The sequence below is a fragment of the Typopeltis vanoorti genome, chromosome 14 (genome assembly GCF_054136105.1).
Source record: "Typopeltis vanoorti isolate ZY-2024b chromosome 14, IOZ_Tvanoo_1.0, whole genome shotgun sequence".
In the NCBI taxonomy this organism is placed as follows: Eukaryota; Metazoa; Arthropoda; class Arachnida; order Uropygi; family Thelyphonidae; genus Typopeltis; species Typopeltis vanoorti.
Genome location: NC_143562.1, coordinates 59,265,336 through 59,293,063, shown reverse-complemented (window position 1 = coordinate 59,293,063; position 27,728 = coordinate 59,265,336). Strand labels below are relative to the sequence as shown.

The 27,728-nt window shown below is 34.9% G+C and overlaps 1 protein-coding gene across 1 annotated transcript in view; it reads left to right on the top strand.

The window, feature by feature from the left end:
* The window catches only part of LOC150099518 (uncharacterized), a 160,837-nt gene extending 136,294 nt beyond the window's left edge, over positions 1–24,543 (top strand). Inside the window, exons 8-10 of the mRNA XM_090403831.1 lie at positions 3,241–3,288; positions 6,868–6,929; positions 24,264–24,543. Of these exons, the coding sequence (XP_090259957.1) occupies positions 3,241–3,288; positions 6,868–6,929; positions 24,264–24,375 (222 nt within the window). The 3' untranslated portion in view covers positions 24,376–24,543. The remainder of the gene's footprint in view (positions 1–3,240; positions 3,289–6,867; positions 6,930–24,263) is intronic.
* The last annotated feature ends 3,185 nt before the right edge of the window (positions 24,544–27,728 follow it).

Sequence of the window (27,728 nt, the reverse complement as noted above, 5' to 3'; positions counted from 1 at the left end):
TAGTGTGCAAGTCTATGAGAGAGAGAGAAAAAGCTAAACTGCCTTGTGTCTTTTGGAGTTTACCAAAACAATTGAATTCATTTCTCTAATCTTTAAAGTTACCTGTGGCATAACTATAAACAACAAATTACACGATAACCACAGTAATTACTTTAATGAAAGTATAGGTATTTCATTCTGAAAATAACAGTACATCATCAGTACGTAGAAACAAGCAATCCTGTTTTTTGGTTTATACAAAGTACATACAACAATCAGTTTACCAATTCAAAACAGTTGCTGCAAGCTAGAAATTAATATATCAATAAATAATATTAAAACTATTTTTGATATTTACATAAAATGAGAATCGCCCAAACTATTAGGAAAGAGAGAGACGTCGCTCCAATTCAGGTTAGGCCATGTAAAAGGGCTTTGCAACTTTCTTTGAAAAGGCGTTCATAGTTAAACTTCTTCTGTGGAGAAGATGAGCTTCATCCCATTGGATACTGTGTTTAGTGTCAGTGTTTTCATTTAGAATAGTTTGTGTATGTGTGTTCACTAGAAAAATTGAATTTATACATTTTTAAAATGCTTAAAAAAAATAATAAAAATCAGTTTTATTATTTTTTGTTCCCGTATAGGGAGTAGGCGAGGCCGTTTTTAAGCCCTATCTAACTTTTGGAGACTGAGTGGGCAGTTCAATCTCCACTGGTAGCCAATCAGAGATAGCTGGCCCAAGGCTATCACTAATTAATCAGCACGCAGTAAAGAAGGTGGTCAGTAAGTGCCGCCATCTGGTGGTCCCTAACACAATATATTTAATGTCTGAAAATAGTGTGGGTTCAATGGCTGATTTTCTTGAGTTTACGGGATGTTTCTGGGAGGAAAAACCCGCTAGCCCATTCCAGAGATCGACTAACTCTGGAACCAGTCAAGAAAAGGCTTAAAAAAAGTCCATCTAGTTGGTGACTAGATTCGAATGCCTTTCGTCGTGCGGTCAAGCGCTGTAGAGTGCAAACGCCACTTCTACTGAGCTACACATCCCATTAAAATGCTTAATAAAGAAGAATTTTTTAATTAGTTTAACATGCCATCTTTTTCTTCATTGAATGTCAAAGATAATTTTAAGTAAGGCTCGACAAATACGCTCACCCATGGCAAGTAGATTTTTTCTTGAGAGATGAAAAGGAACAGATCGTTAAGTGAAATTGTATAAACTGTTAAATTAAAAAATTTTGGATTCTTGCCTGTTGTATGGGATAGAGACTATAAAATGATCTTTTGTTAGGACATTCACTTGTTAGGACATCCACAGTCTGCCCAGGAGAGGGCAAATTTTTTTTAAAATTTAATTTCTGATTTTTGTTCTTATATTAAAAAAAGTGTGTGTGAGAGAGAGCAAGCTATCATAAACTGACAAGGGTATTTTGGAGTTTTCCAAAACAATTGATTTCGTTTCTCTAAGCAAATTGTCATCTAGAATAGTTTGCATTCACTAGAAAAATTAAATTCATAAATTTTTAAAATGCTTAATAAACAGGAGTTTTTTAATTTCTTTAATATGACATCACTGAATGTTAAAGATAATTTTAAGCAGAGCTCAACAAATACGATTGCCCATGGCGAATAGATTTTGTCAGCTGGCAAATAGCCCCAGACTGAACAAAACAGAATTTCTTTCACTTTGATTAAAAACCTTTCTAAACATTTTTTTTAAACTTTAAGTAAACAGAGAAGAATACATGTAATATAAAGGTCCATTATAATAACAAATTATGTTTTCCAAAAAAAAAAAAAAAAATGTTTCTTTTACTGTGCTTCCTATTCTTAATTCACTTCTTAAACCAATTCTCACACCATGGAAATGTTCTCCATATCATTTAAAATGGAGGGGGGGTCAATTTTTTTAAGGCTAGTAGGATTTTTCAGAATTTGTTAAGCCCTGATTTAAGTGCACATGCATGGTGAAAGTGCTTCTGTAATATTTCTTTTTTTTTTCTAATTTACATTCTATATAAATATATATTCCTTTTGTATTAACTGAACATATTATTGGATTCTTTTAGCAAATCTCTTGTTATTGATAAAGACAGTTGTCATTACTATATTGCTAAAGACAATAAGTAATTTAATTAGATTAAGACATAATAGGATTAATTTTTCTTGTGCTGAAATCAGACAATTATAGATACAGGCATACTGGGAGAGAAACTTTTACTCTTGGTACAAACCTTTATTACCTTATGGAATTTGGGGTTATTCATTAATTCTGTGTGTTGGGGGGGGGGGGGAGTGTAAATTAACATTTTTTAAGAATTTTTTTCTCTTTTTATTGTAGCAAAACTAAGATTTCATTTGGTATGTATTAACAACATACCACAATTTCTAAACATGGCATACTTTTTTTTATTATTAAGGAAGCAATTTCAAAATAATAAAATGGAAATAATTTTATTATTATTATTATTATTAAAATTTAAGATTATAGCTGTGGAGTAGGCTGACTTAATCATCTACCAATGCTGTCACATGTTTGGCTGGAAACGACAGTGAATGTAAAAATATTAAAAAAAAAAAAAATTGAAACTAGGAATTTATCAGAATAATATGCAAATCTTTACCATCAGTACCACTTGTCATTACCATCACTTGTATGAACAATCTGATGGATTTAGAACTTCTGATGATAGTGAAAATTAAGTAGATTATAGTGAGATTAAAGGTGCTTGCTTATAAACATTTTCCTAACTTATTTGTTCATCTGTTACTAGGAAATGCTATTGCTACTTGCAGGCAGAGTCTCCATAGTTCATTCAGTTTCGATGATACCCTTTGGTTGGAATGCCCTTGGTTTGGTTTGGTTCTCATGTAGGATGTGAAGAACCTTTATCAAGGCCTTTGAACTGAATGTGAGTTAGCTGGTCTCATACAGAGATAGTAGGTTTTCCCCTCCTGGAAACTTGGGTTTTCATTCTGCAGGCAAACTGACTAGAAGAATACACAATTGACAGGCATAATACACTGGTCTCATAGCTTTATTTGCTTCAGCCAGAAATGAAAAAAAAAAAAAAAAAAGCAGCTTGCAGTTAAGAGTAAGTATACATGTTATTAAACTATGATGGTATTATTCTTTTACCCATCACCATCGTAAAACTCTAAATTATTAAGTTATCAAGCTTTTTTTTATTTTATAGCATTGATCTGTTTGTTTTTACTCATACATTAACTATAATAAATTTTCTTCTCTGCATATCATAGATAGAAGAAATTGGTATCTACAGGGATTTGAGCAAGAAAGTCAAAAAGGTGTGTTTGTTTATATGACTCAGCAATTGTACTATTTCAAATTAATTTTGTTTTAAAATAAACTAAAGGAATAAAATAATCATTATTAAATATGGAAGGTTTCATAACATTTTTAACTCTAAATTGTACTGACCATTTATAAACAAGTTAACCAGCTCTCAGTATAGCAAGTTTATTCAGTATAACAAACTAAAAGTTCCAACTAGCCTCGTAACATCAGTTCTGTGTTAAAGGAAATTTGTTATAGTGAAAACCTCCTCTTTAACAAACTATTCTTTTTTGGCCATTGCGAATTTGCTATAGTAAGAATAGAATGCATAAATATTCATTACTTTTGCAGAGTGCAGTCAGTAAGAAGGTGCATTGCTTCAGGAGCTTATTGTATAGGTATAAGCTGCTGAACATTTTTTAAATAAAAAAGAACTTCACATGAATGCAGGTCGTGCTGAATAGTTAGGAAACTATACTATGCAGTTGTCAATGATTAAAAAAAAAATAAGAATCAGCCTGGTAAACTGTTTTTTCAAGAATGTATAATTCATGTTTCTGATAGGCGCTCAAAAATACCACCCTTTCCAGTTCACAATGCAGCATATCCATGTATCACATGTATAGCTTTGTGACCTTGAAAAAAAAGTAAAAAGTTGCTTTGCTTACCCACAAACTAGCCATTTCAGTTTTGTGTACTCAATTTGGTATGTCTTCATTTTTTAATGTCTCATATGGTATGTGTTTGTGGATTTTGCAATGGAAATAGAGAGTGATCATAAAGTCATGCAACCGAAAGTTTGAATTTGTACCAGTTGTTTTTAAATTGTTATAATCATTCCTTACGCCACTAGATGTCACCATCATATTATTTTCGGAGATGACAAGTTCACTGTTGACGTGTGCAGATTGTTCTCAGTGTAGCTTTGTTCACTGTGGAAGTGAAATGTCTTTTCCCCATTTGATGAGTTTTCATTTTGGAGAGTTATTTCACTAATCATTCTTACACATGTGTTGCCAAGAAAATTCGCAAGAATCATCCAGGTACAGCAGTCCTTCAGAAGTCAATGATAACAAGATTAGTGGTGCGCATTCAGAAAACTGGATTTGTTTTAGATAGGAATCGCTCTGGAAGACTCTCTATTTTGGATGAGGTAAAGAGAGCACTGCAGCAGTCCCCAACAAAAAGCCTTAGAAAACTTGACATACAATCATCAATGTCATACAGTTGTGTTCAGAAAGCTGCGAGATTGTTACACCTTCATCCATATCGTGTGCACTCAATCCAATCCAAGGACCCAGATAAAGGCAAACGAATAATCTTCTGCAGATGATGCTTGATACAGTTTTCTTCACTGATGAAGTCTGGTTTTACCTCATTGGGTATGTGAATAGTCATGCCGTCATATAGTAGGACTCATTTTCTTTGAAACGACTGTGTTCTGTCTACCAAGACATCAGCACACAGTTCAAGGCACTCCTTGATGTCAACAAATAACATTGTTGGTTCCAGTAAGACAGTGTTACGTGCCACATTTTGAATAGTCGAGTTATCATCAGTGACCGTCTCATCTCAAAAGAGCTGTGGCCTCCAAGATCATGAGCTTTATCACCATCAGATTTTTTCCTGTGGGGGTATCTCAAAGGTGGTGTTTATCAGAATAATCCTCACATGCTAGATGAACTAAAAATGAACATTTCAACAGTGATTGAAAACATCAGTGTGCAGGTGCTTCACAAGGTTGCATCAAACCTGGTAAAAAGAGCATGAGTTTGCATTCACGAAGGAATGAGTTTGCATTCACTTTCAACATATGAAAGTGACTGCTTTTTTTTTAGCTGGTTTTTTTTTTTTTTTTTTTCATATATTTGTAATTAACCTCGAAACAGATATGTGTTATTTCTGGGTTGTACAACTTTACGATCACCCTGTAGCATTGCTACTATCACTGAATACTAGTAACATTTTCCATCTTGAAGAACACCAAATTAAAAACATGTTTAGTGGAAATTATTTTCAGAAATCGAAAGAGAGTTGAACATTTCCCTCTCTTTGTGACTGTGAACAAGAATACATGATTGCTGCAAGCGCATGCAAATATATGATTTCCATGCATCTTCGTATTCTGTGAACAACATGTTTAGCATCTTGCATCCAGTAATTAAACTTACTGGTTGAATTTTAATCTGTGATGCTCAATACCTATGACATTATGGTTAGAAATAAATCTTTATTTCAATCTTACTTTAAAGCAGTTTTCACTGGTTTGCTTCATTATCACTGTAGTATATACTCTACAGTATATAGTGTAGAGCAGTGCTTCCCAAACTTATGGATGTAAAGGCCCCTTTGGAAAAATTAAAATATTCCACGGCCCCCATCGAGAAAAAAAAATTGTAATACAGACATATATTATTATAATATTTATTGTATTTATATTCAATATAAAATATGTACAGCAAATATTGCAAAAATGAAATGAAAATATTACATTTTTAGCATCTTACATACACATTTGACATGGCACACTTAGTCTTAAAACATTTTAAGTTTGTTTTCATTATCTCATGACCCCCTCAACAAAACTGACTGCCCCCAAGGGGACAGTGGTTCACAGTTTGGGAAGGACTGGTGTAGAGTATATACTACTATGATCTATTTATATTTCAGTGGTCTATTTATTTGTGAAGTTTGTCTTACAGTTTTTATCAGGTCCATACATGAAAGGTTGCAAGTCATCCTGCAGAAATCATAAATAAATGTTTATAATTTCTGCAGGATGAATTGCTGCTCTTGTTATAGATGCCTTTCGCTGTGCAGTGTATGTTCAGTACAGCAGAGCTCCTCTTCCTACTCCTCATTTTCCCCTCTACAGCAAAAATGCACCTTAGTCATTGTTTTCCCTGGCCTGCAGATTAGCATGGTGAGGGGATCTAAATCCCATTAGTGTTTTTTGTGGCTATGGATGATCATGACATATACTGGTCATGTTTCCTCAACTGGTGTTATTTTGGATACCACATCTTGTATAAACAGCAGTCCTAATACACTATTTGTGTGACATGCTGTATCAAGATGATCTGCACCAAGGCCAAAAATGGAATTTTTGAGAACCTGTCAGTTATTCACATATCGTGTTATTTTTTACGCTGTATAGTCACTCTCATACCTCATTGAGTTTTGGGAGTGAAACCTTCTGTTAGAAGAAGTGGTAGGGTCGTAGATGCCCTTTCTGCACAGAGTTAATAGGACAATCACAAACATCCATGGCCATGGTTGGATTTGAACCTATAGCCTCTTGGCTGGAGAACATGTACACTGACAACTCAGCTAATCAGTCTGGTGAGAACCTGTTGCAGACATGAATAAACAGGGTAGATATCTGATTGCACTAGAATTCAAGCATTCATAGTCATTATCTAATCTATCTTTGTATAAAGTTTTTTTCACTCAGAAAAAGAAAAAAAAGGGGGGAGGGGCTTTGGTTTAATCTGCAAGACTTAAGCACATTCTTCCTTACTCACACTGTATATAATCAGTGATTTTATTTATATGTTTGTCTCATATTTGTTCATTTACTCCTTTCTTAGTCAGAAAAAGAATTTGAGATGTACTTGACAGAGCTGCGTGAAGCAGTGCATACGAAAATGGAGTAAGTAATACTTAAGTTTCTACAGCAGTGATTTTCATACTTTATCAACCCAAGGGCCATTCGATTTATTTAATTTAATTTTTTGCAGACTCTTAAACCTGTTGATGCTTATTTACATTTGAAGAAACATGTTTTAAGGTGTTCATATTATTATTTTATTTATAAAGAAATTATTAAAAGAAATTAAGTCCTAAGTAGATAAAAAATTTTTGCCTTTGAAACAGTTTCTAGAAAGCTTTGCAAATAAAACATTTTGGCATCAGTTGCCTGTGATTACTATACTTAATAAACAAATTCTCCCCAAGAATCCATTTTGCCTTTTTATAGTGCTTTTAATTCACTAGACTAATAACTGCTTTGAATGGTTTGTTCTGCTCATTAGAGGCCAGGGACCTCCCAATAAACTTAAATTTTTTTTTTTCAAAAAAACATTAGAACTCATAAAAATGCACAACTTTGTCATGAGTATTATGGGCGGAGTTCTTTTAATGAGTGCAATGTCAGGATGACTCATTCTGAAAGTTGATTTTCTTGTAAGCCCTCAAATGTTTGCTTAGTTGGTATGAAATAACAATAAATATTTGTTATCCTTTCTTTTAATAATTTTCATTGCTAAGTCGAAGCCTTTTTAGCTCTTTTCATCATTAATTATAATGAATCATTAATGAAAAGATACTTAACTTTTTTTGTTTAAAACTGAAATATGATTAGGAAGTTAATTTTAACAAATAATCGATTCCAAAGTATTAATAGAAGTTAAGCTGCTTAAAACATTGACTTATCAAAATAATCATTGTTTTTATACAAAACTCATAACTATGCTTCCATGATGTAAGTAAAAATAAAGTAATTTATATGGAATAAAAGAGAAATTAGTCAAAACACTAAACTAGCATTAATCAAGACAGACAGTTGGCAAGCCAATTTTAACTTATGGATCTGAGAGTTCAGTTAGAAATAAAACAAGTGCTCAAAGACTAGAGACTGCAGATATGAGACTGGAAAAAATTATAATTAAAAGAAACACACGTATTAACCACAGTGAAAATTATTTAATTGTAAATATTTCATCCTAAGTATCTTAGGACATCATCAGTACAATAGTTTTAAACAATAATAGGAATAACATACAGTTAGGGCGCATGATTACAATAGAATCTCATTAAACGTGCATAACATGCTACAGAAGTAAAAAAAAAAAAAATTATTTAACACAATTTTGTATGACAATTTCCCATACTTTAGGAATAGTAAGAACGTCGTTGCGGTTTAAGTTTGGTCTGTGTAGTAGGGCTTCAGAACTTTCTTTGTATAAACGTTCATGTTTATATAAAGATCTATGTAAAAGTTTAGACTTTTCCTAATGTAGCCTATGGTTTGGATTTTCAATTCCTTGTTGAGAGAGGCCAGATTTCTGCGGTTTAAAAAGACAAATGTGGTCTTGATGTTCCGAGATGCATTTCTGAACAGACCTACCCGTCTGTCAGTCCAAAGCAAGATAATTTGCATGAGCATGGAATCTCATGCAAACATTCTTACTATTCCTAAAGTATGGGAAATTGTCATACAAAATTGTGTTAAATATTTTTTTTTTTTTTTTTTTTTTTTTTTTTTTGTAGCATGTTATGCACGTTTAATGAGATTCTATTGTAATCATGCACCCTAACTGTATGTTATTCCTATTATTGTTTAAAACTACTGTACTGATGATGCCTTAAGATACTTAGGATGAAACATTTACAATTAAATAATTTTCACTGTGGTTAATACATGTGTTTCTTTTAATTATGATCACACCACAGGTTTCGTTATTTAAAAAAAAAAAATGGAAGAAATTAGAGTGAACAAATGGTATATGGTAGAATCATATTAAAAATGAAGATATTAAGAAGGAACTTAACATTTCATTGATAATAACCAGGTTTTTAACTGTCTATATGACTAACAACATCATCGTGAGGTTACTTAACATAAATAAAAAAAATAGCAACAAATTAAACATTAGTAGTAGTTAATATCTATAGTTTGAAAACACTGGAATGATAGTGTAATCATGAGTATCTTTAGGCATGTTACATGTAGTCTCTCCACTGTTGTATAAACTATGTATGTGATTTACATATGTTAATTAATGACTTCCGGATGTCGTGAAGGATCATTCCTTGATTTCCATCTAGTGTGTCTTTATGTTGAAGAAGCTACTAAATTTCTGTCATTTCATGAAGAGGCCATTATCCACAAGATTACTTAGCATTTCAGTTTTATTAAACAGTCACATGCCCAAAAATAATTTCATAGCTTTAAAGAAAGAAGCTTTGAGAAGTTTATAACAATGACACTATGACATCAAGATCATCTCCAAGTTATCAGACTCTTCTGCATATTTGGAAATGGACCATGTTTCAAATTGGTCATCACACTTAAAACAAATTATCTAATTTATGTGGAAGACCTTAAAAAATAACTGAAATCCAGATACCTGATTGCTATGAGATTATATGGTGTACCCAAAGTTCACAAGACAGACATCCCTCTATATCCAGTAGTTGATGAACAAACACTTATCTAACCTCCTGAAGTCTCATATAAGCATCATCATAATCAATCCTTATCCATCCACTGCTGGACGATGATCTCTTCCATATTTCTCTGTCCATATAGGACATACAAACTCATATTTAAAAAACTCGAAGCATTTTGTAGATAAATAAAAACTTTCGAACATTTAGATTTCCTCATCAGATATATTAGTCAGTTTAGATGTAGTTTCGTTATTTACCAGTGTCCTTGTTGAAGAATTGGTAGATATACTTGAAAATCTAATTCCAAGGTCATTCACTCAAAAGACACACTAAATAAAAATCAAGGAATAATCCTTCATGGCATCTGAAAGTCATTAACATATGTAAAATTAAAGACCTGTCCTATGCCAGCAATCACATACAGAGTTTACATAACAATGGAGAAAATGCAAGTAACATGCCTAATCACACTCATAATTAGACTATCATTCCAGTCTTTTGAACAATAGATATTAACTGCTGTTGGAAAATTGTTTAATTTTTTGCTGTTTTTTTTTATGTTAAGTAACCTTCTGAGTTAAAAACGTGGTTATTATCACTCAGCAAATCTACTCACAATGACTTGTAAAAATGGAACTTGACATTGTTGACATTCAAGAATATGTGAGCAGGGCAAATATAAAGTGGCATGGTCACTTAAACAGAATGGAAAAGAAATGATTAGCAACCAAGATGGCAGGAAAACGACCCAGAGGAAGACTACGATCTAGGTGAATTGATGCAGTCTGAAGTGCCCTAGAAGACAGAAATATAAAACCCTGATAAAAATAAGTATTGAAGTGCTAAAAAGTGATAGACTAATTTGGAGGAAAATTGTTGATAAGCGATTAGTAATAATGTAAAGTTAATTGTATAATACTTCATACTATCCTGTACGCCGCTTGTAGTGTACCTATCAGGAAATTGATGATGCTATATACAAGAGACTGCCTGTCCCCTGAGTTGTAACACTGGATATATTCAACTTGTGATGCAAGTCTGAGAGAGTAATTGATGATGTATGAAATATGTGACAAGTGATTCAAGGAATCAGAATTTCAGGAGTAATTCCAGAGGTCACTTAATGGAAATGTTGGGGAAAATTTAGAGAAAAGCACAAAACTATTGCTTGCTGGATTTCTGTTCAGGACCTGGATCAGTTATGACTAACATCATGTTCCAAAAAAGCAGTGCATAAATTCGTGTATAGAGAACATACGTGAACAACAATAACAACAGTTGATCTGGGATGCAGAAGTACACAAAGGATCTGAAACAAGCTGATCTTAATTTAGTTTGGAGCAGGATAAAAATAAGTATATCATATTGGAAAGAAAAATATGCATGAAGTTTTATATACAATTAGAGTCAAAGGTGAATTTGAGAAAATTAAAGCAAGAACCAAACATTAGCATTTATTTGGTAAAATTTGAAGAAAACATTTGATTCAGCCAAGGGAAGTATATGGTGATGTTGACTGGAAGAATAAAAAATCGAAACCTCTTGGTGGAATGAAGTTGAAGAAGTTATTCTAGAAAAAACTAAATCATATTAAAAATTCTGGCAAAGAAGTATGAATGTGTCATCAGATAATACAGAAAAGTAAGAAAGCTGCACTTTGTAAGCTTAACTAAATGAAAGTTATGAGAGAATCCTTTGGAAAGAATATAGAAGATAAATAATATGAAGGTGTCAGAATGTTCTGGAGGTAGTTGAAAAATCCTGAAAACCTAGAAATGGAAGCAAGCTTAGTGTCAAAGTAATTAGGGATGATAAAAACAACATCAAAAATGAAGATAAAGATATTCTGGATGTCTGGAGTACTTACTTGAAAAATTTTTTTGGAAGTTTAGTTTTCACTTGGTTAGATTATAATAAATTTAGTTTAATCCTTTATCCAAGTGTAAGCAAACAAAGTTTGCGTCTGAAAATATCTTCAGGACTGGGTTAAGGTAGTGCAACACCAGGCAACTCCGAGCAAAGGTAGACCGAGAGCTCATCACTCCTTGTCTCAATTCCTGTAGGTAAATATGACCTCTCCTATTGCTTCTGCCTAAGTATCTCCACGGTTGGGTCTGCCTCCCACTGACGAGACCTCAATAAAGGTTGAAACCGGTCTGGGTAGTGGCCCTTCCCTTAATGCATAGCAGTATGCATGTCTGCAAGGAGATGTGCTTTGCATTATGGGAGATACTGAGACAAGGAGTGATGAGAGCTCGGTCCACCTTTGCTCGGAGTTTCCTAGTGTTGCACTACCTTACCCCAGTCCTGAAGATATTTTCAGGCGCAACCTTTGTTTGCTTACACTTGGATAAAGGATTAAACTAAATTTATTATAGTCTAACGAAGTGCAAAATAAACTTCCAACATCTTTCTCTAAATCCAGAGTACCAATAATAAGGTGGTACACCTTTTAGCAACTTGTATAAGTAAATATGACCTCTCCTATTGCTTCTGCCTTAGTATCTCCACATTTGGGTCTGCCTCCCACTGATGAGACCTCAATAAAGGTCGAAACTGGTCTGGGTAGTGGCCCTTCCCTTAATGCATAGCAGTATACATGTCCGCAAGGAGATGTACTTTGCATTATGGGAGATACTGAGACAAGGAGTGATGAGAGCTCAGTCCACCTTTGCTCGGAGTTGCCTGGTGTTGCACTACCTTACCCCAGTCCTGAAGATATTTTCAGACGCAAACTTTGTTTGCTTATACTTGGATAAAGAATTAAACTAAATTTATTATTAAACTTCAAAAATTCTTGAATGAGATAAACGGTGAAAAAACAAAAAATATTTAACAGAAATCCAATCAAGAGTGCATATCAATATTTGAGGTAGAAAAAGCCATCAGAACTCTGAATGTAGAAACATAGCTGTTACTATTGAATAATACATAGGAACATGTTTAATGTTAAATTAGATGTAAGATAATTAGGTGTACAGTCTTCACTATTTTTAATTGTCTGTGAGAATCATATTGTAATGGAAAGTGGCATTAAAATCAAAGATATTCAACTCAATTTTTTACTTTATGCAGATGATGTTGTATTCCTAAATAAATTTTGTACAAATCTTCAGGATTCTTAACTAAATTGAATAATTGCTATAACAAGTTTGGCATGGAAATCAGCAATTAAAAGAAAAAAACTTGAAAAACAGGAAAGAATTTGAAAAATATCACCTTCATTCTCAGTGGAAAACATATAGCACAAGTAAAATATTACAGCTATTTAGACAGTTTTTTGTGAAATTGGCAAATTAAATATAGAGATGGACAGTAGGGGGTAAAGTGAAGCTGGTATAGTGGAGAGCCAGTTGAATAAATTTATATGAAATAGAAATTAGCTAAAACACTAAATTAGCAGTACACAAAGCAGTGTTTTGAAACCAATTTTAACACATGAATCTTAGAACTAAAGCAGTTGAACAGATATTAGAGACTACAGATATGAAAGAAGTGAACAAATGCCATTAATGGCAGAATCATATTGAAAATGAAGATGCTAGAAAAATAACTTAACGTTGTTCTATTCAGGAATGTGAGAGAGCAGAGCTATTCTTAAGTTGTATGATTGCTTAACAGGAGAGAAAAGGGATAACAAAGCATATATGATGTCAAGATAAGGAAGAAAAATAAGACGTTCAAACCTTTTATTATTATTTTTATATCTGTTCCACATGAAAGGCCACAAGACCTATAAGAGATAATTAGAACATTATACATAGTCTATATATATATATACATGCATTGTCATTCAGCAGTTAGAATTGAAGGAAATACAGGAAGATTGTTTGATGTAAAATATAAAATTTTTATCCTCTTTTATTTATTTCTAAGTTGTGTACACTTAAATCTTTAATATTAATCGCACTTATGTTTGCGCCCTTGTAAAAGCTTTCTACATTAAAACTTTATCTCTCTTAACTTCAATATTTCTCTTGGCCGATCTTTACTTATAAGAACGATGCTAGTGGTTTGGGGGACAAAGGGAATACTTGTGTTCCTTTGTCTCAACACTGGTTCTAATTCATTTTTCGGATTCAGGGAAAATTTATTTTACACTGCACCACCCCGAATTCTAGATTAACAGAGCGTGTAAAATCAAAGAACCAGAACACAGTTTAGCACACAATCTTATTTTACTATAAATTACTGTTGCAGTCGTAGCCTCTCTATAAATTAATCTCCCGCTGTGGTCCATATTTTATGAGAAAGTGCAATAGAGAAGAAAATCAGGCAAGTCATCAGTTAAACTTAAAAAGCAAAAATTTAATTCAATTGAAACATTTTACACATTATGAATACACTCTGATAAAGTCTCCTACAATTGCTAATGAATGAGCACTAATTATTCAGATTCTCTATATCTATCTTAGCATGCATGACAAAGAACTTCATTTATGATTTACAACTTATACTTGAAAGATCACACTTATTCATCAATACTAAAGACATTTGTTAACTGAATTACTAAATTAGTCAACTGCTGGGGAACTATTTGGCCACTTCACATACCTCGTCTGGACAATTATTTTCGACTCCACGTTCCTCTTTTTCTGAGGCATTCTTCAAGGGTTCGAGCTGCTCTTATCTCTGCCGCCAAAAATAGGTAGACATTGTTCTCTGGTGAACTGGCTCAACATCGTAACGATATCTCTGTAAACATCGGTGATTATCTTCTGCTGGGCTGTAATCCAGAGCATAAGAGAGTTTTTCTGGTGCTGCACGACTTTTTAAATTGCGCGCCACACGTTCACTCTATGTCATCGATTTCTCCTATTTTTCAGCATCACCTCACATCACCCAGTACTGAGCGCCACATACGGAATTCTTAGCATGATTTTCGGAATGTATGAGTGTGTGTGGGGGGGGGGGACTACTTGCTTACCAAAAGGGTGCACCGGTAAACTTTCAGGATTTCCACGGCAAAGTTCCTCAGTCATTGTCTCAAATCCGCTGGGAACGAGAGGATGCCACGAGGAGGCTCCACACACACAATAGCAAGACCGCAAAAAGGCACGAGATCCGGAGCGTAAGAGAGCATAAGAGAGTTTTTCTGGCGATGCACGACTTTTTAAATTGCGCACCACACATTCCCTCTACGTCATCGATTTCTCCTCCTATTTTTCAGTGTCACCTCATATCACCCAGTGCTGAGTGCCACACACAGAATTCTTAGCGTGATTTTCGGAATGTGTGTGTGTGGGGGGGGGGGACTACTTGCTTACCAAAAGGGTGCACCTGTACTCTTTGTTGCATGTGTTTAGATTCCAGCCACTTTTATTTAATCGGATTATCTTTTTCTCCCAGCAATTTATAAGTACTTACACTTAAGCAGTAAGGTTTAAGCAATTTACAATACTTTACATTATAACATAAATAAATGAAAAATTCTCAGTTTAGTAATATTTTAGTAATTTACAAGTGTTTAGTATATCTGATATATCAATAATTGATTCAAAATTGCAAGCCCATGTTAAGTCTGTAGGAAACGTAAATTAGTTTAATTTTAGTTTCATTCAGAACTTAACAATATATATGGATTGCATTATAATAGAAAGTGGCATTAAGCCTGATATCAAAATTGGAGATATAAAACTTACCTCTTTACTTTATGCAGATGATATTGTACTCCTAAAAACATCCACTGCAATGCTCCAGTATTCTCTAACTAAATTACATAATGGCTGTAACATATTTGGCACAAAAACCAGGAATAAAAAGACTAAAACTATGAAAATAGGCAGGGACATAGAAAACTTCAGCTGCATTCTCAATAGAGAACCTTTAGGACAAGTAAAATATTTCAGCTATTTAGGCTGTGTTTTTAGTGAAGATAGCAAGTTAAATTTGGAAATAGACAACAGAATAAGCAAAGCTGGTATGGTTGGAAGCCAGTTGAATACATTTATATGGAATAAGAAAGAAATTAGCCAAAACCAGCAGTATATGTTATTATTAGTTTGAACAGTGTTCAAACCAATTTTAAGTTATGGAACCGAAAGTTGGGTTAGAAATAAAACACTTCTTCAAGGACTAGAAAGTACAGATATAAAAGTTCTGAGAAAAAAAAAGGGAGATGCCATCAATGTCATATTAAAAAGGAACTGAATATTGTTAGTTCAAGAATGTGTGAGCAGGATTAATCTAAGGTGGTATGGTTACTTAAATAGAATGGGTGAGGAAAGGTTAGTTAAACAGATGTTTGATGTCAAGATGGCAGGAAAGAAACCGAGAGGAAGACCAAGGTCTAGGCAGATTGATTCATTGAGAAGTGGCTTTGAAGAACAAAATGTTAAATGCAACAGTACTGGAGTCCTGACAAGTAATAGGCTAATTTGGGAGAAAATTATTGATAGGAGATTAATAATAAAGTAAACTTAATCATGTAGTGTTGTCATCGAGCCCTGTATACCCTTTGAGGGTACATATCAGGAAATTGACGATGATGATGTTAGCTTAAATTAATGTCACTTTCCTGAAATCTTCATAATGAAATATTGTAAATATCTTGACTAAAAATTTAGATTTTTGCAATTAATGTCAAAAATTCAAAGATTTTTTCACAAAATGAGCTGCTACCCAAGCAGATTTCATATTTTAAACTTCAAATTAAAGAAATACTGTATATCTTGCAATCTTTCTTTAATTTATTATTATTATGTTATTATTGTACAGGCACCTCCATGGAGTCTGAAGACTCATTGCAGGAGACTCAAGCTATCCATACAATCAATCATATATCTCCTTGAATCCATTAACAAGCAAAGCACTCACACCTGACACTGACAACCCATTCCATTCCATCTACAGCTCTCCAAGCAAAACGTCTAGTCCTTACACCCGTACTAACCACATGTTTACTCAACTTCAAAGGATGACCTCTTGTTCTGCATCCTTTAGCCAAGTTTTCTGAAGCATCTCCTCTGCATTAATCCTCTAAAATCTTTTAAGTAACTCAACCAACTTCTGCAATCCACACACCCTCAATCTATCCTCATAAGGAACATTTGACAGAACACACACCATCTTGGTTGCTTGCCTCTGAATCCTCTTCACCACTTCCTCATCCCAAGAAACCATTATATTCTCCAACAACTGCCAAAGCTGTCCAAACAAAAAAAAATTCAACATACGTCCAGTGGTCCAGTCAAAAACTCCAGTCTCTCACTCAGCCTACATTACAGCTTATAACAACTGGAAAAAAAAAAACATCACCCCAAAGCACACTTTGTAAGGGCCAAGTACACTATGCTTGTCTCCTGTCCTAAAGGTAGCCGTGCCTACTAGTTGCTTGCCATGGTTGTGGGATGCAACTTCTGTCTTCCATGTCTCCCACCTCTCTCATATCCTGATGATACAATTGCCACATCTCCCGAAGAAAAAGCTGACCTTCTGGCATCAGTTTTTACTTGAACTCTTGCATAGACAATAAGGAAGAACTTTCCCTAACATTCCACAACTTGGCTAGAAATTAACATTTGCAACTTCTGCCCATCTATGGGTATTATTTTGCAAAAAAGACAAGTTTTCTGCATTTGAGAAATGAAAATTACTGAAAATCAGCATGGGTTTGTCTCATGCAAATCCTCAATTCATGTCATACACTTGATCAAAAATTTACTAGAAAGACACAAAGATAACAAGACCTTGCACCTAGTATTTATTGACCTCAAAAAGGTTTTTGATCAGATTCCATGGAAGTTAATTTGGAGAGCACTGAGATCACAGAAGGTTCCAGAATAGAATATTATGCAAACAAGAACCAGTGAAGAATTGGAAATCAAGGTGGGAGTATGTACATCAAGGATCGGTGCTAAACCCACTTCTGTTTAACTTAGTCATGGACTATCTAATAGCAGACATTCAGTGACCTGCTCCATGGGATATTTTATATGCTGATGAGCAATGATCCAGAAGACTTATGGTTGATGCTAGATAAATGGAGGAGGATAGCACCGGAAATGGTGACTTGCTAATTAGCAGACAGAAGACAGTACTTATGTTGTGATTTTTTGAGTGACCCTAACAGTAACATCATATCTTCAAGATATCCCACTTGGGAAGGTTGGCAGCTTTAAGTACTTGGGCTCAGTCCTCACAAATCGACCATGCATGGAACAATGTACGAACACTAGCTAGATGAAATGGGAGTGCTCAGAATATTATATGACAGAAGGATGCAAGTGCAAGACATTCAGTGACCTGCTCCATGGGATATTTTATATGCTGATGAGCAATGATCCAGAAGACTTATGGTTGATGCTAGATAAATGGAGGATAGCACCGGAAATGGTGACTTGCTAATTAGCAGACAGAAGACAGTACTTATGTTGTGATTTTTCGAGTGACCCTAACAGTAACATCATATCTTCAAGATATCCCACTTGGGAAGGTTGGCAGCTTTAAGTACTTGGGCTCAGTCCTCACAAATCGACCATGCACGGAACAATGTACGAACACTAGCTAGATGAAATGGAAGTGCTCAGAATATTATATGACAGAAGGATGCAAGTAAAAGGAAATATATATAAAACAACAGTATGACCTGCCATTATATACAACACAGAATGCTGGCCTCTTAAGAAACAACAAGAACAGACGGTACCTATCACTGAGATGAAGATGCAGAGGAGTTACCATACTAGATAAAGAAACATCCATGATCTATTGCTGATAAAATAACAACAGCTTAGATGGTATGGACATGTCATGATAGATCACATGAAGTGGAAGGCAATGGAAGTGTGTACAGAACCGAGGGGGACATAGTTAACCACCATTAATATGGATATTCCTTATTAAAAAAAAAACCTCCAAACCACCAGTTGGAAACATCACCAACCCAGGATAGAATATCCTAGCAATTACGGACTGGGAGAACCACCTCCATGTAAAATGGGTTAATGGTAAGGATAGAGAAGAAGAAAGTAAAGTGGGAGATTGTATTTTAAGCTTCTTGTGCTTATGCTAAATTTTTATTATTATTATTTCAGACTGCCTTGGAATCATAAGACTCATTGTAGGAGGTCCACCTTTGATGCCACAAAGTCTATCATATCACTCCCGAAACTCTTCACTGTCTGTGCTTGTCACCTTCCCAGGCAATGCAGTCCATGCTTCTACCACTCTCCATGCAAAATACTTCTTACCCTCCTACTCACCACTTTTGCAACTTTCAGGAATGGTCCTCTTGTTCTTGTTTGTTCCCTTTGTGACCATATGAAAAATCTTCCACATGTCAGTCCATTAAGTATCTCTCAAAAGCTTAAATGTCTCAGTCACTGCCCCCCCCCTCAATCTTCTATTCACAAACTCTAGAATTTGTATGATCTCAGCCTATCATCGTAACTAATAATGTACAGTTCTGATATCATTTTTGTTATCTCAACAATCCAGATCATAGTCTGATCTTCTGGGTTGTCTTCATAACTTTTGCAGTATGCTCTCTGAACTTCTATCTGCAATCATCCCAAGATCCCTTGCTTTCTTCACTTTCAAGTATAACTCCACCAAGTGAGTATGAAGTATCTTTTCTGTGAATCCTAAATTTCAAAACATTACATTACATTAAGATGTATTACACTGATAACTCCATTCATTTGCCCATCTTTCCAGCTTATTGAAATCCTCTTGAAGATCCACTGCAAACATCTGAATGTCTCCCTATAGTCCCATGGCAATATCATTGATATAAGATTGAAAAAGTGATGAACCCTGCAGAAATCTGCTTGTATATCCTTTATACTCCCCAATACTGCTTCTCCTTCCCACATACAGCTCTCTGATATCTATCAGACAGCTTTCCAATCTATTAACCTGGTATTCAAACCCACACATTACAACATAAATGTCAGTTTAAATAGTTTTAAATATGAAAGTTATTTAAATAAATATCAACTTGTCACATAACTCCTTATCAAATGTCTTTGCAAATAAGACTTTTCTGTATGTCTTTCCTTCATCCACTGCTCTTGTTACTATATTACAAAAGGCAACCAGATTACTAAAACAGGAGTACTCTTAACAAATGACTTTCATAAATAATACTGCTCTCACATGCCCAAAAGTCTTAATAAGCACAGGAGAAATATAAACTGGTCTGTAGTTTGATACTTTCATTCTATCATCTCAGGAACATATCCTGTTGCAAGACTTTCATTAAACATAGAGAAGAAGAAAGTAAAGTTGAAGATTGTATTTTAAGCTTCTTGTGCTTATGCTAAATTTTTATTATTATTATTATTCTAGACTGCCTTGGAGTCATAAGACTCATTGTGGGAGGTCCACTTTTGATGCCAGAAAGTCTATCATATCACTCCCTAAACTCTTCACTAGGTCAGTGGCAAGGTCAGTTCCTTAGCACATTCTCTAAAAATCATGTGACTAAATTTCATCTGTTCCACCTTACTGGCATCTAGAGTGCTCAATATTCAGAATACATTCTCTTTATACCTTAACTTTCTGGGAATAGTCTTTATTACTAGCAATGAACACCAAATTCATCTACCGATGACTTTAAATTTTTCAGGAAATGACAACGTATACTAAAATATTAATTAACAAACTTTAATCAATACTGTCCTCTATTTCGGCAATGTTACGCTGCCATCTTCTGGAACATAAAACTATGACATGTACATGCAGGCACTAACAATGAGCAAATGAAGCTAAAGAAGGCAACTGAAGTTGGTCCTCGAGTTCTAAAGGTGTCCCCTAGACCTGGGTTGGTGTTCTTAGGATGTAAGCTTCCCAAATTTTGGGGCAGTCTCATGCACCCAAATTTGTTGAGGTTTGGGAAGTTTTTTAGAGCTGAGGCTGATTCCAGGAATAATCTTTCATACTTATATTTGCTGCAGTGTGAGTTTCTTCCAGTGTATTCTGTGGCAGGTATCTAGTGCATGGTCAGTAAATCCTGAGTGGCTGTATTGGTGAAACTGGATGTAGTTTTTGTGTTCGGATATCCTGATATTAGCTGTCCTGCCCTGTTTGACCATAGTAGGAAGTTTACAACTGCAAGGGACCTGGTATACTCCAAGTAGGTCTAGGGGAAGTGGCTGGTCTTTGGTGGAGTGGATAAGGGATGCCAATTTCTTATATGGTTTGTAACCAGTAGTCAGGTCATATTTTTTTAGAATTTTTGTTAGCTTTTCAGACGTGCCTCAGATATAAGGAATGGTGATAGATATAGTGTAATCTCTGTTATGAGGGGGGGGGGGAGTGCAATTAACTGGTTTTAATATTTTCTGGATTTTTTGGGGGTTGTAGCCATTGGCCAAGAAGGTGTTAAGTTCAGTAGTAAGGGCATTGTTATCTGAACAATTTGGGTGCATGAGACTGCCCCAAATTTGGGAAGCTTGCATCCTAAGAACATCAGCCAAGACAACTCAATTTGCTGCTAGGGGGCGCTTTTAGGACCAACTTCAGTTGCCTTCTTCAGCCTCATTTGCTCGTTGTTAGTGCCTGCTACACATATACACACATACATATGTAATATGCATGTGTGTACTGTGTACACATAGTTTTATGTTCCCAGAAGATGGCAATGTAACATTGTCGAAATATAGGAAAGTATTGATTAAAGTTTTATTAATTAATATTTTAGTATAGTTGTCATTTCCTGAAAAATTTAAAGTCATGTGTAACCAACGTACAAGTTTATCTACAGGAATAAGTTCATCCTCTCCTCATTCAACCATTCTCCATCTCTCTCTCTCTCTATGTCTTCTATAACCTCTTTTTCATCTACAATTCCTGTTTAATTTCCCTAGTCCTCCATTTTACTCCAATTTGCTTTATCTTCTTCACTTGAGGTATGCATAGTGCCACTGCTGTTAACAAATATTTCTTAAGCTCCCCTCTCTTCCTTCAAATTCTTCCTGTTCCAAGCTAGTTTTCTAAATACCTTATAGTCACCTGCCTTATAATTCCACATAAATTCTTTCTCTTCCCCAATACTTCTGCATACTTGTTAATCCTCCAAGTCAGGACTACAGGTTTATTCTCACTGAATGGGAACAACTATGATAAATTTAGTTTAATCCTTTATCCAATTGTAAGCAAACAAAGTTTGCACCTGAAAATATCTTCAAGACTGAGATAAGGTGGTGCAACTCCGAGCAAAGGTGGACCAAGCTCTCATCACTCCTTGTCTTAGTATCTCCCATAATGCAATAGCACATCTCCTTGCAGACATGTATACTGCTATGCATTAAAGGAAGAGCCACTACCCAGACCGGTTTCAACCTTTTTTGAGGTGTATTTAAGTAAAGACCTCTCTAAAAATTAGACGATCCGGAAAGATCGCCCAACTCAGCTTTGTTCCAATCCATCACAGGCTCACCCCATCACCAAGAAGAACTTCTCAGCATTGGCTCTGTCTCGTCAGTGGGAGGCAGACCCAAACGTGAAGATAACTAAGGCAGAAGGAATAGGAGAGGTCATATTTGCCTATACAAGTTGCCAACAAGTGTATCACATTATTATCAAATTACTCTGTATTTAGAGAAAGATGTTGGAAGTTTATTTTGCACTTGGTTAGACTATAATAAATTTAGTTTTCTAAATAAATTAAGACCTCTCCTATTGCTTCTGCCTTAGTATCTCCACGTTTGGGTCTGCCTCCTACTGACAAGACCTCAATAAAGGTCGAAACCAATCTGGTGGCCCTTCCCTTAATGCATAGCAGTATACATGTCCGCAAGGAGATGTGCTATTGTTGCATTATGGGAGATACTTAGACAAGGAGTGATGAGAGCTTGGTCCACCTTTGCTCGGAGTTGCCTGGTGTTGCACCATCTTACCTCAGTCCTGAAGATATTTTCAGGTGCAAACTTTGTTTGCTTACACTTGGATAAAGGATTAAACTAAATTTATTATAGTCTAACTAAGTGCAAAATAAACTTCCAACATCGTTTTCTAAATCCAGAGTAATTCAATAATAAGGTGGTACACCTGTTAGCAATTTACCTTGTATAGGTAAATATGACCTCTCCTATTGCTTCTGCCTTAGTATCTCCACGTTTGGGTCTGCCTCCCACTGATGAGACCTCAATAAAGGTCGAAACTGGTCTGGGTAGTGGCCCTTCCCTTAATGCATAGCAGTATACATGTTCGCAAGGAGATGTGCTATTGCTTAATGGGAGATACTGAGACAAGGAGTGATGAGAGCTTGGTCCACCTTTGCTTGGAGTTGCCTGGTGTTGCACCACCTTACCTCAGTCCTGAAGATGTTTTCAGGTGCAAACTTTGTTTGCTTACACTTGGATGAAGGATTAAATTAAATTATAGTCTAACCAAGTGCAAAATAAACTTGGAACAATTATGAATTTTCAGTCACAATCAGGTCCTCTGATGCTTTGATCAAGTCCAAAACTCTTGGTTCTCATGCCTAAGACATTTGTCACCTCATCATCATCTGTCGTCTCATCCACATTTTCTCGCTTCATTGCCTTGGCTACCCTGTCAGTTTTCCAAGAAGCTCCTCTAACACTACTCTGCACACCCCAACTCATTGAATCTCCTTACATCACACTCTTTATAGCTCCATTCGTTCTTCTCTAATTGGCATCCTTTCTTCTTCCCCCCCCCCCACTTTCCTTCTTTTGCCTCATTTTTCTGCCCCTTGCTTCCACACTCTGTCGATTCGCTTCCTCACTTTCCTATTCTTCCTCTTTTCTTCATTTTCTCACTATCTTTTTTCTCTTGCTCTCTCTCACTTCTACTCTTATTCTCGTTGCACTAGCTAACCTTTCAAGTCTCTTAATCTCTTCATTCATCTTTATCATCTAAGCCATTTTGATGCCTTCCATTCTCAGCAACTCTCTATACATTTCTCTCTCCACATATCCTTCTTTAACCCAACATTCACTCACACAATCATGGTCAACCATCATAAAATATCCTTCTTTCATACTGTCTAAGGTCAATTTCATTGATACTTCTCTTTCAATCTCCTCATCCTCTAACATGCTACTGATTTCGACATGTCAGCACTCACCTGTTTCCATCTCACTACTCCTGCTGCCACTGAAGCCTAGGCTAGTAATGTTTGTCACTCAACTCTTCCCATTGCTACATTTTATGCACACATGGAACATTTCTGTTCCTCACCTTCCCCATTCTTAGTTCACAGCATGCATATATGTCACACCTGCAACATTATATGAAATTCTCCACTATGCTACCTATAATATGTAGTCTTTAAATGGTGGTGGGTTTGGCAACAATGCGTTTGCGAATTGTGCTTTGGCAGCTGCCATAATGAACATAAGAAGACAATAAACTTGTTCAAAATATATATAATCTTTAACATATAATGATTGCTTATTTGAAAGGACTTTCACCATATTATTAATAATCTTTAAAACTGTCAAAATTTACTAGAGGGCATATGAGAATATGACCTTCACCATTAGATTTGCCTTGGCTTGTATGGCTCAAAAACATGGCATCTACCCATGGGCCTGTATATTTACCTTTTATTAGTGGAAAAACACTAATGATAAAAGGAAAATATATCATTTTTAGGCTCCTGGGCTGAAACTGTACCTTTTAAGTAGTGCAAGTCAAGGCAACAACAATGCTGAAGGTTACATTTTCATAAGAGCTCTGATAAATTTCAAAACTTGCTTCATTTACATTTGGGTATAAAATATCAATGTATTTATAATATCCTCTATATTAATATCTTAAATAAGTCAAATTGAAGCCTTTTAGGCTCTATATTTTGTTATATTAATACTGCTTTTTTTTTATTATTCCTTTTAAACAGAGAACAGAGGTTGTTTAAGGAGAAGCAGCCTCAAGTTTCCAATAAGAAAATAAACTTGAAGGATGGTATAGTTTCATGGGAAATTCTTAAGTCATTTGTACTGAAAAAGTAATTTTTATAGCATAAAATATTATGCAATAGAAGAAAGATTTTGAAATTTTTTTATTATATTTAGTAACTTCCAAAATGATGTGATGTAAACTTAGTTGTACCTTAAAGTTATTGTTATATTTTGTCATTTGATACATTACTACCTAATAAATTGTTTACTACGATTGTTTTTAACAGTTTTCTAATAAGCACACTATTTCAAAATTCTTCATTTCACATGTTATTTCAATGAATTGAAACTTCAAGTTTTTAAAAAGTAAATACTTTTCTCATTAATTTAATTGCTTTATATTTCTCACCATTTTTTTTATAGTTACATGGAATAAGTAAGTGGGAGGGGATATTCCTAGCATATGATCAACAGTTTTTTTCTGTTGCAGATGATAAGATAATAAAATTTGCATACAATGTCTATCCTCTTCTTTTCTTCAGTCATTTTTTGTTCACTGCTAGATAAAGATCTCCCTTAAATTCCTCCACTCTACTTTATCTTGAGATCTGTGTAATTGAGTTCTATCTATCTTGTTAATCTCATCCACCTGACACCTCTTTGTAGCTTTTTTTCTCATCTCTAGAATACCATTCAGACATCTACCCTCTACTAAGCTAAGCTTTAATTTTTGCCATTACTTTGGTAGTGTACATCATTTTCATAGAGGGGAGAAATGTGGATAACTAATGAAATTATAATGTAAACAATTTTTTTTAGTTAACACTAATTTATTCAGTCTATTTAAACCATTGGTTTTGTTTTGATTATGATGCTTTCATTATGATGAAAGGGTTAAAAATCCTGATCTAATGTATGTTTATGTATACAGTTAGTCCATGACTTACGACCACTTGTACTTATGAGGGTGGTCTGAAAAGTTCTCGGCCTAACAATGAAAAAACAAATTTATAATTTCAAAATTATTTTTATTTGTCAACATAATTTCCCTTAAGACCAATACATTTATTCCAGTGATGCTCCAACGCTATTATCCCCTCCCTATAGTGGTTCTCAGTAAGATCTGCAAAATACCCCCTCTACAGCTGCAATCACCTCTTGATTCAAAGAAAAACACTGACCAGTGAGGAAGAGTTTTAGTTTTGGGAAATGAGAAAAGTCAGAGGGAACCAAATCCGGGGAATAGAGTGGATGTTCCAGCAATTCATAGTACAGATCCCTTAATTTTCCCATTGCCTTTGTGGGCAGGTGCATTGTCCTGATAAAAGACGATTTTTTTCTTCTGCAAATCAGGTCTTTTCTCACACATTTTTTCATCTAGTCTGCTTAAAAGATCGGAATAATATTCCCTGGTTATTGTTTTACCTTTTTCAAGATAATTAATAAACAAAATACCTTTAGCATCCCAAAACAGTGATGCCACGACCTTTCCTGCTGATTGAACCGACTTTGTCTTCTTTGGCGCTGAACAACTGGCTTCTGTCCACTGTTTTGACTGCTGTTTGGATTCTGGTGTGTAATGCTGAATCCAAGTCTCATTCATAGTAATAAATCGATGCACAAAATCAGTTTTATTCTTATTAAAATGCTCCAAGCATTGTTCAGAGATTTTCATGCAAGTGTGTTTTTGATATGCTGTGAGCAAGCTTGGCACCCATCTTGCGCAAAGCTTTTTCATTTGTAATTCTTTATGCAAAATATATCCTACACATTCTTTTCAAATGCCTATGGTCTCAGCAATTTCACGCACTTTGACTCGCTAGTCATCCATTACCATATCGTGAACTTGATCAATGATTTCTGGTGTTGTTACACTTTTTGGACGTCCTTCACGTGGATCATCTTCAAGGCTGGTACAACCATATTTAAACTCGGCAGCCCACATTTCTTAATTGTTGAAAACGAAGGAGAAGAGTGGCCATAAACTTTTATGAACTTCGAATCAGTTTCTTTTGGCATTAAACCTTCTTTTACAAGGAATTTTATAACCGCACAATACTCAGTTTTATCACAAATCTTTTGCTTCAGACAGCTGTATAAAACAAACTACTTGATAGAAATTACTTGCAATTTCACATGGATGCTTATGACAGATGTACCAACTTAGAAAAAAAATCTTGCCAATAGTGTCACCATTAATGGTCAAGGGCGAGAACAGGCCACCCTCATACAATGGTTATCCCATTAACACATTCTCCAAATACCACCTCACTTCTGCAATTCACAGACAAGAGTGTTATTGCTGTCTTCAAGGTATTTATTTAAGAAATACTTTTGCTAGGGCTTTAGCTGTTACTTAGGATGAGAAAATAAAACCTTCAAACACTTTTGTAAGGCATATAATATTTTGCAGAAGTGGCATGGAGTGAGGATAGTAGACTGTATGAATGGTATTTAAAAGAAGCTTCTGCAATATGCAATATATGTTCATAGATTCACAAGAATTGACAAAACAAAACCTTGCAAAAGATGGAGGCTATAATCTGTGGAAGAAGAAAGCACTAGAAACAAAGTTGCAGAAGGACAAGAAGAGGAAGCAGAGTCCCAAAAAAAAGTTTACAGTGAAAAAATTGGCATGTAAAACAGAGGCATTTATCTCTGTTAATAAGGCAATTCAGTGAGGAAATGGATCCATACATTAGATCTCTCTGTAGCAAGCAGTTGCAATTGCTTGCTACAGAGAAATTTATGCAGAAAAGGAAACCAATGCAGACTAAGTTGGATGTAAAGTACAAATTTTTAAAGAAACTCATTCCTGCTGTCACTACACTCCCTGAAGATGAGCCTAAAGCTTCCACAAGTTATGTATCTGGTAAACCATTATTAGAACTCAGATGAAAAGCCAAACAGCTATTTTTGACGTGTTTGATTGGTGTGGTACTACCAAGTGGTCACTTACGCTTGGATTCGCCGATAGTTCGTCAGCATGAAACGCTTAGATCGTAGTTTTCGATCTTAGAGTTTTGCATACTGGCTGAAAAACAATAAGGGATTTTTATCCCCTTAATTCATTATTAGAACTCTTTGTTGCAATTCTTGAATTCGAAGAATTTGTTGGTTTTCTAGTCTCCACTACCTCTTCTTATGAATTGTCCAGTTAATACAGCATCAGCTTTGAAGAATCATTTTTGTTCCACATTTCAAGATGCTTATTTTGTTATATTTTTAGACTGTATAAAACAATTATTTAAACAGGAATTCGATGATTAAATGTTAATGTTAACATTTAATTATCAGGCATGTTAGCTTGAATGTTAATATGCTGATAATTGAGTTTGATAATTTCGTGTCTTCACTTAAGTTTAAAGTGTTGACATTCCAGTTAATTTGGACAAAATTTCCATTGGCCAGCTTGTAATATTGTCTAACAGACTCTTATGGTTTTACTTTTTACTGTTTTATAG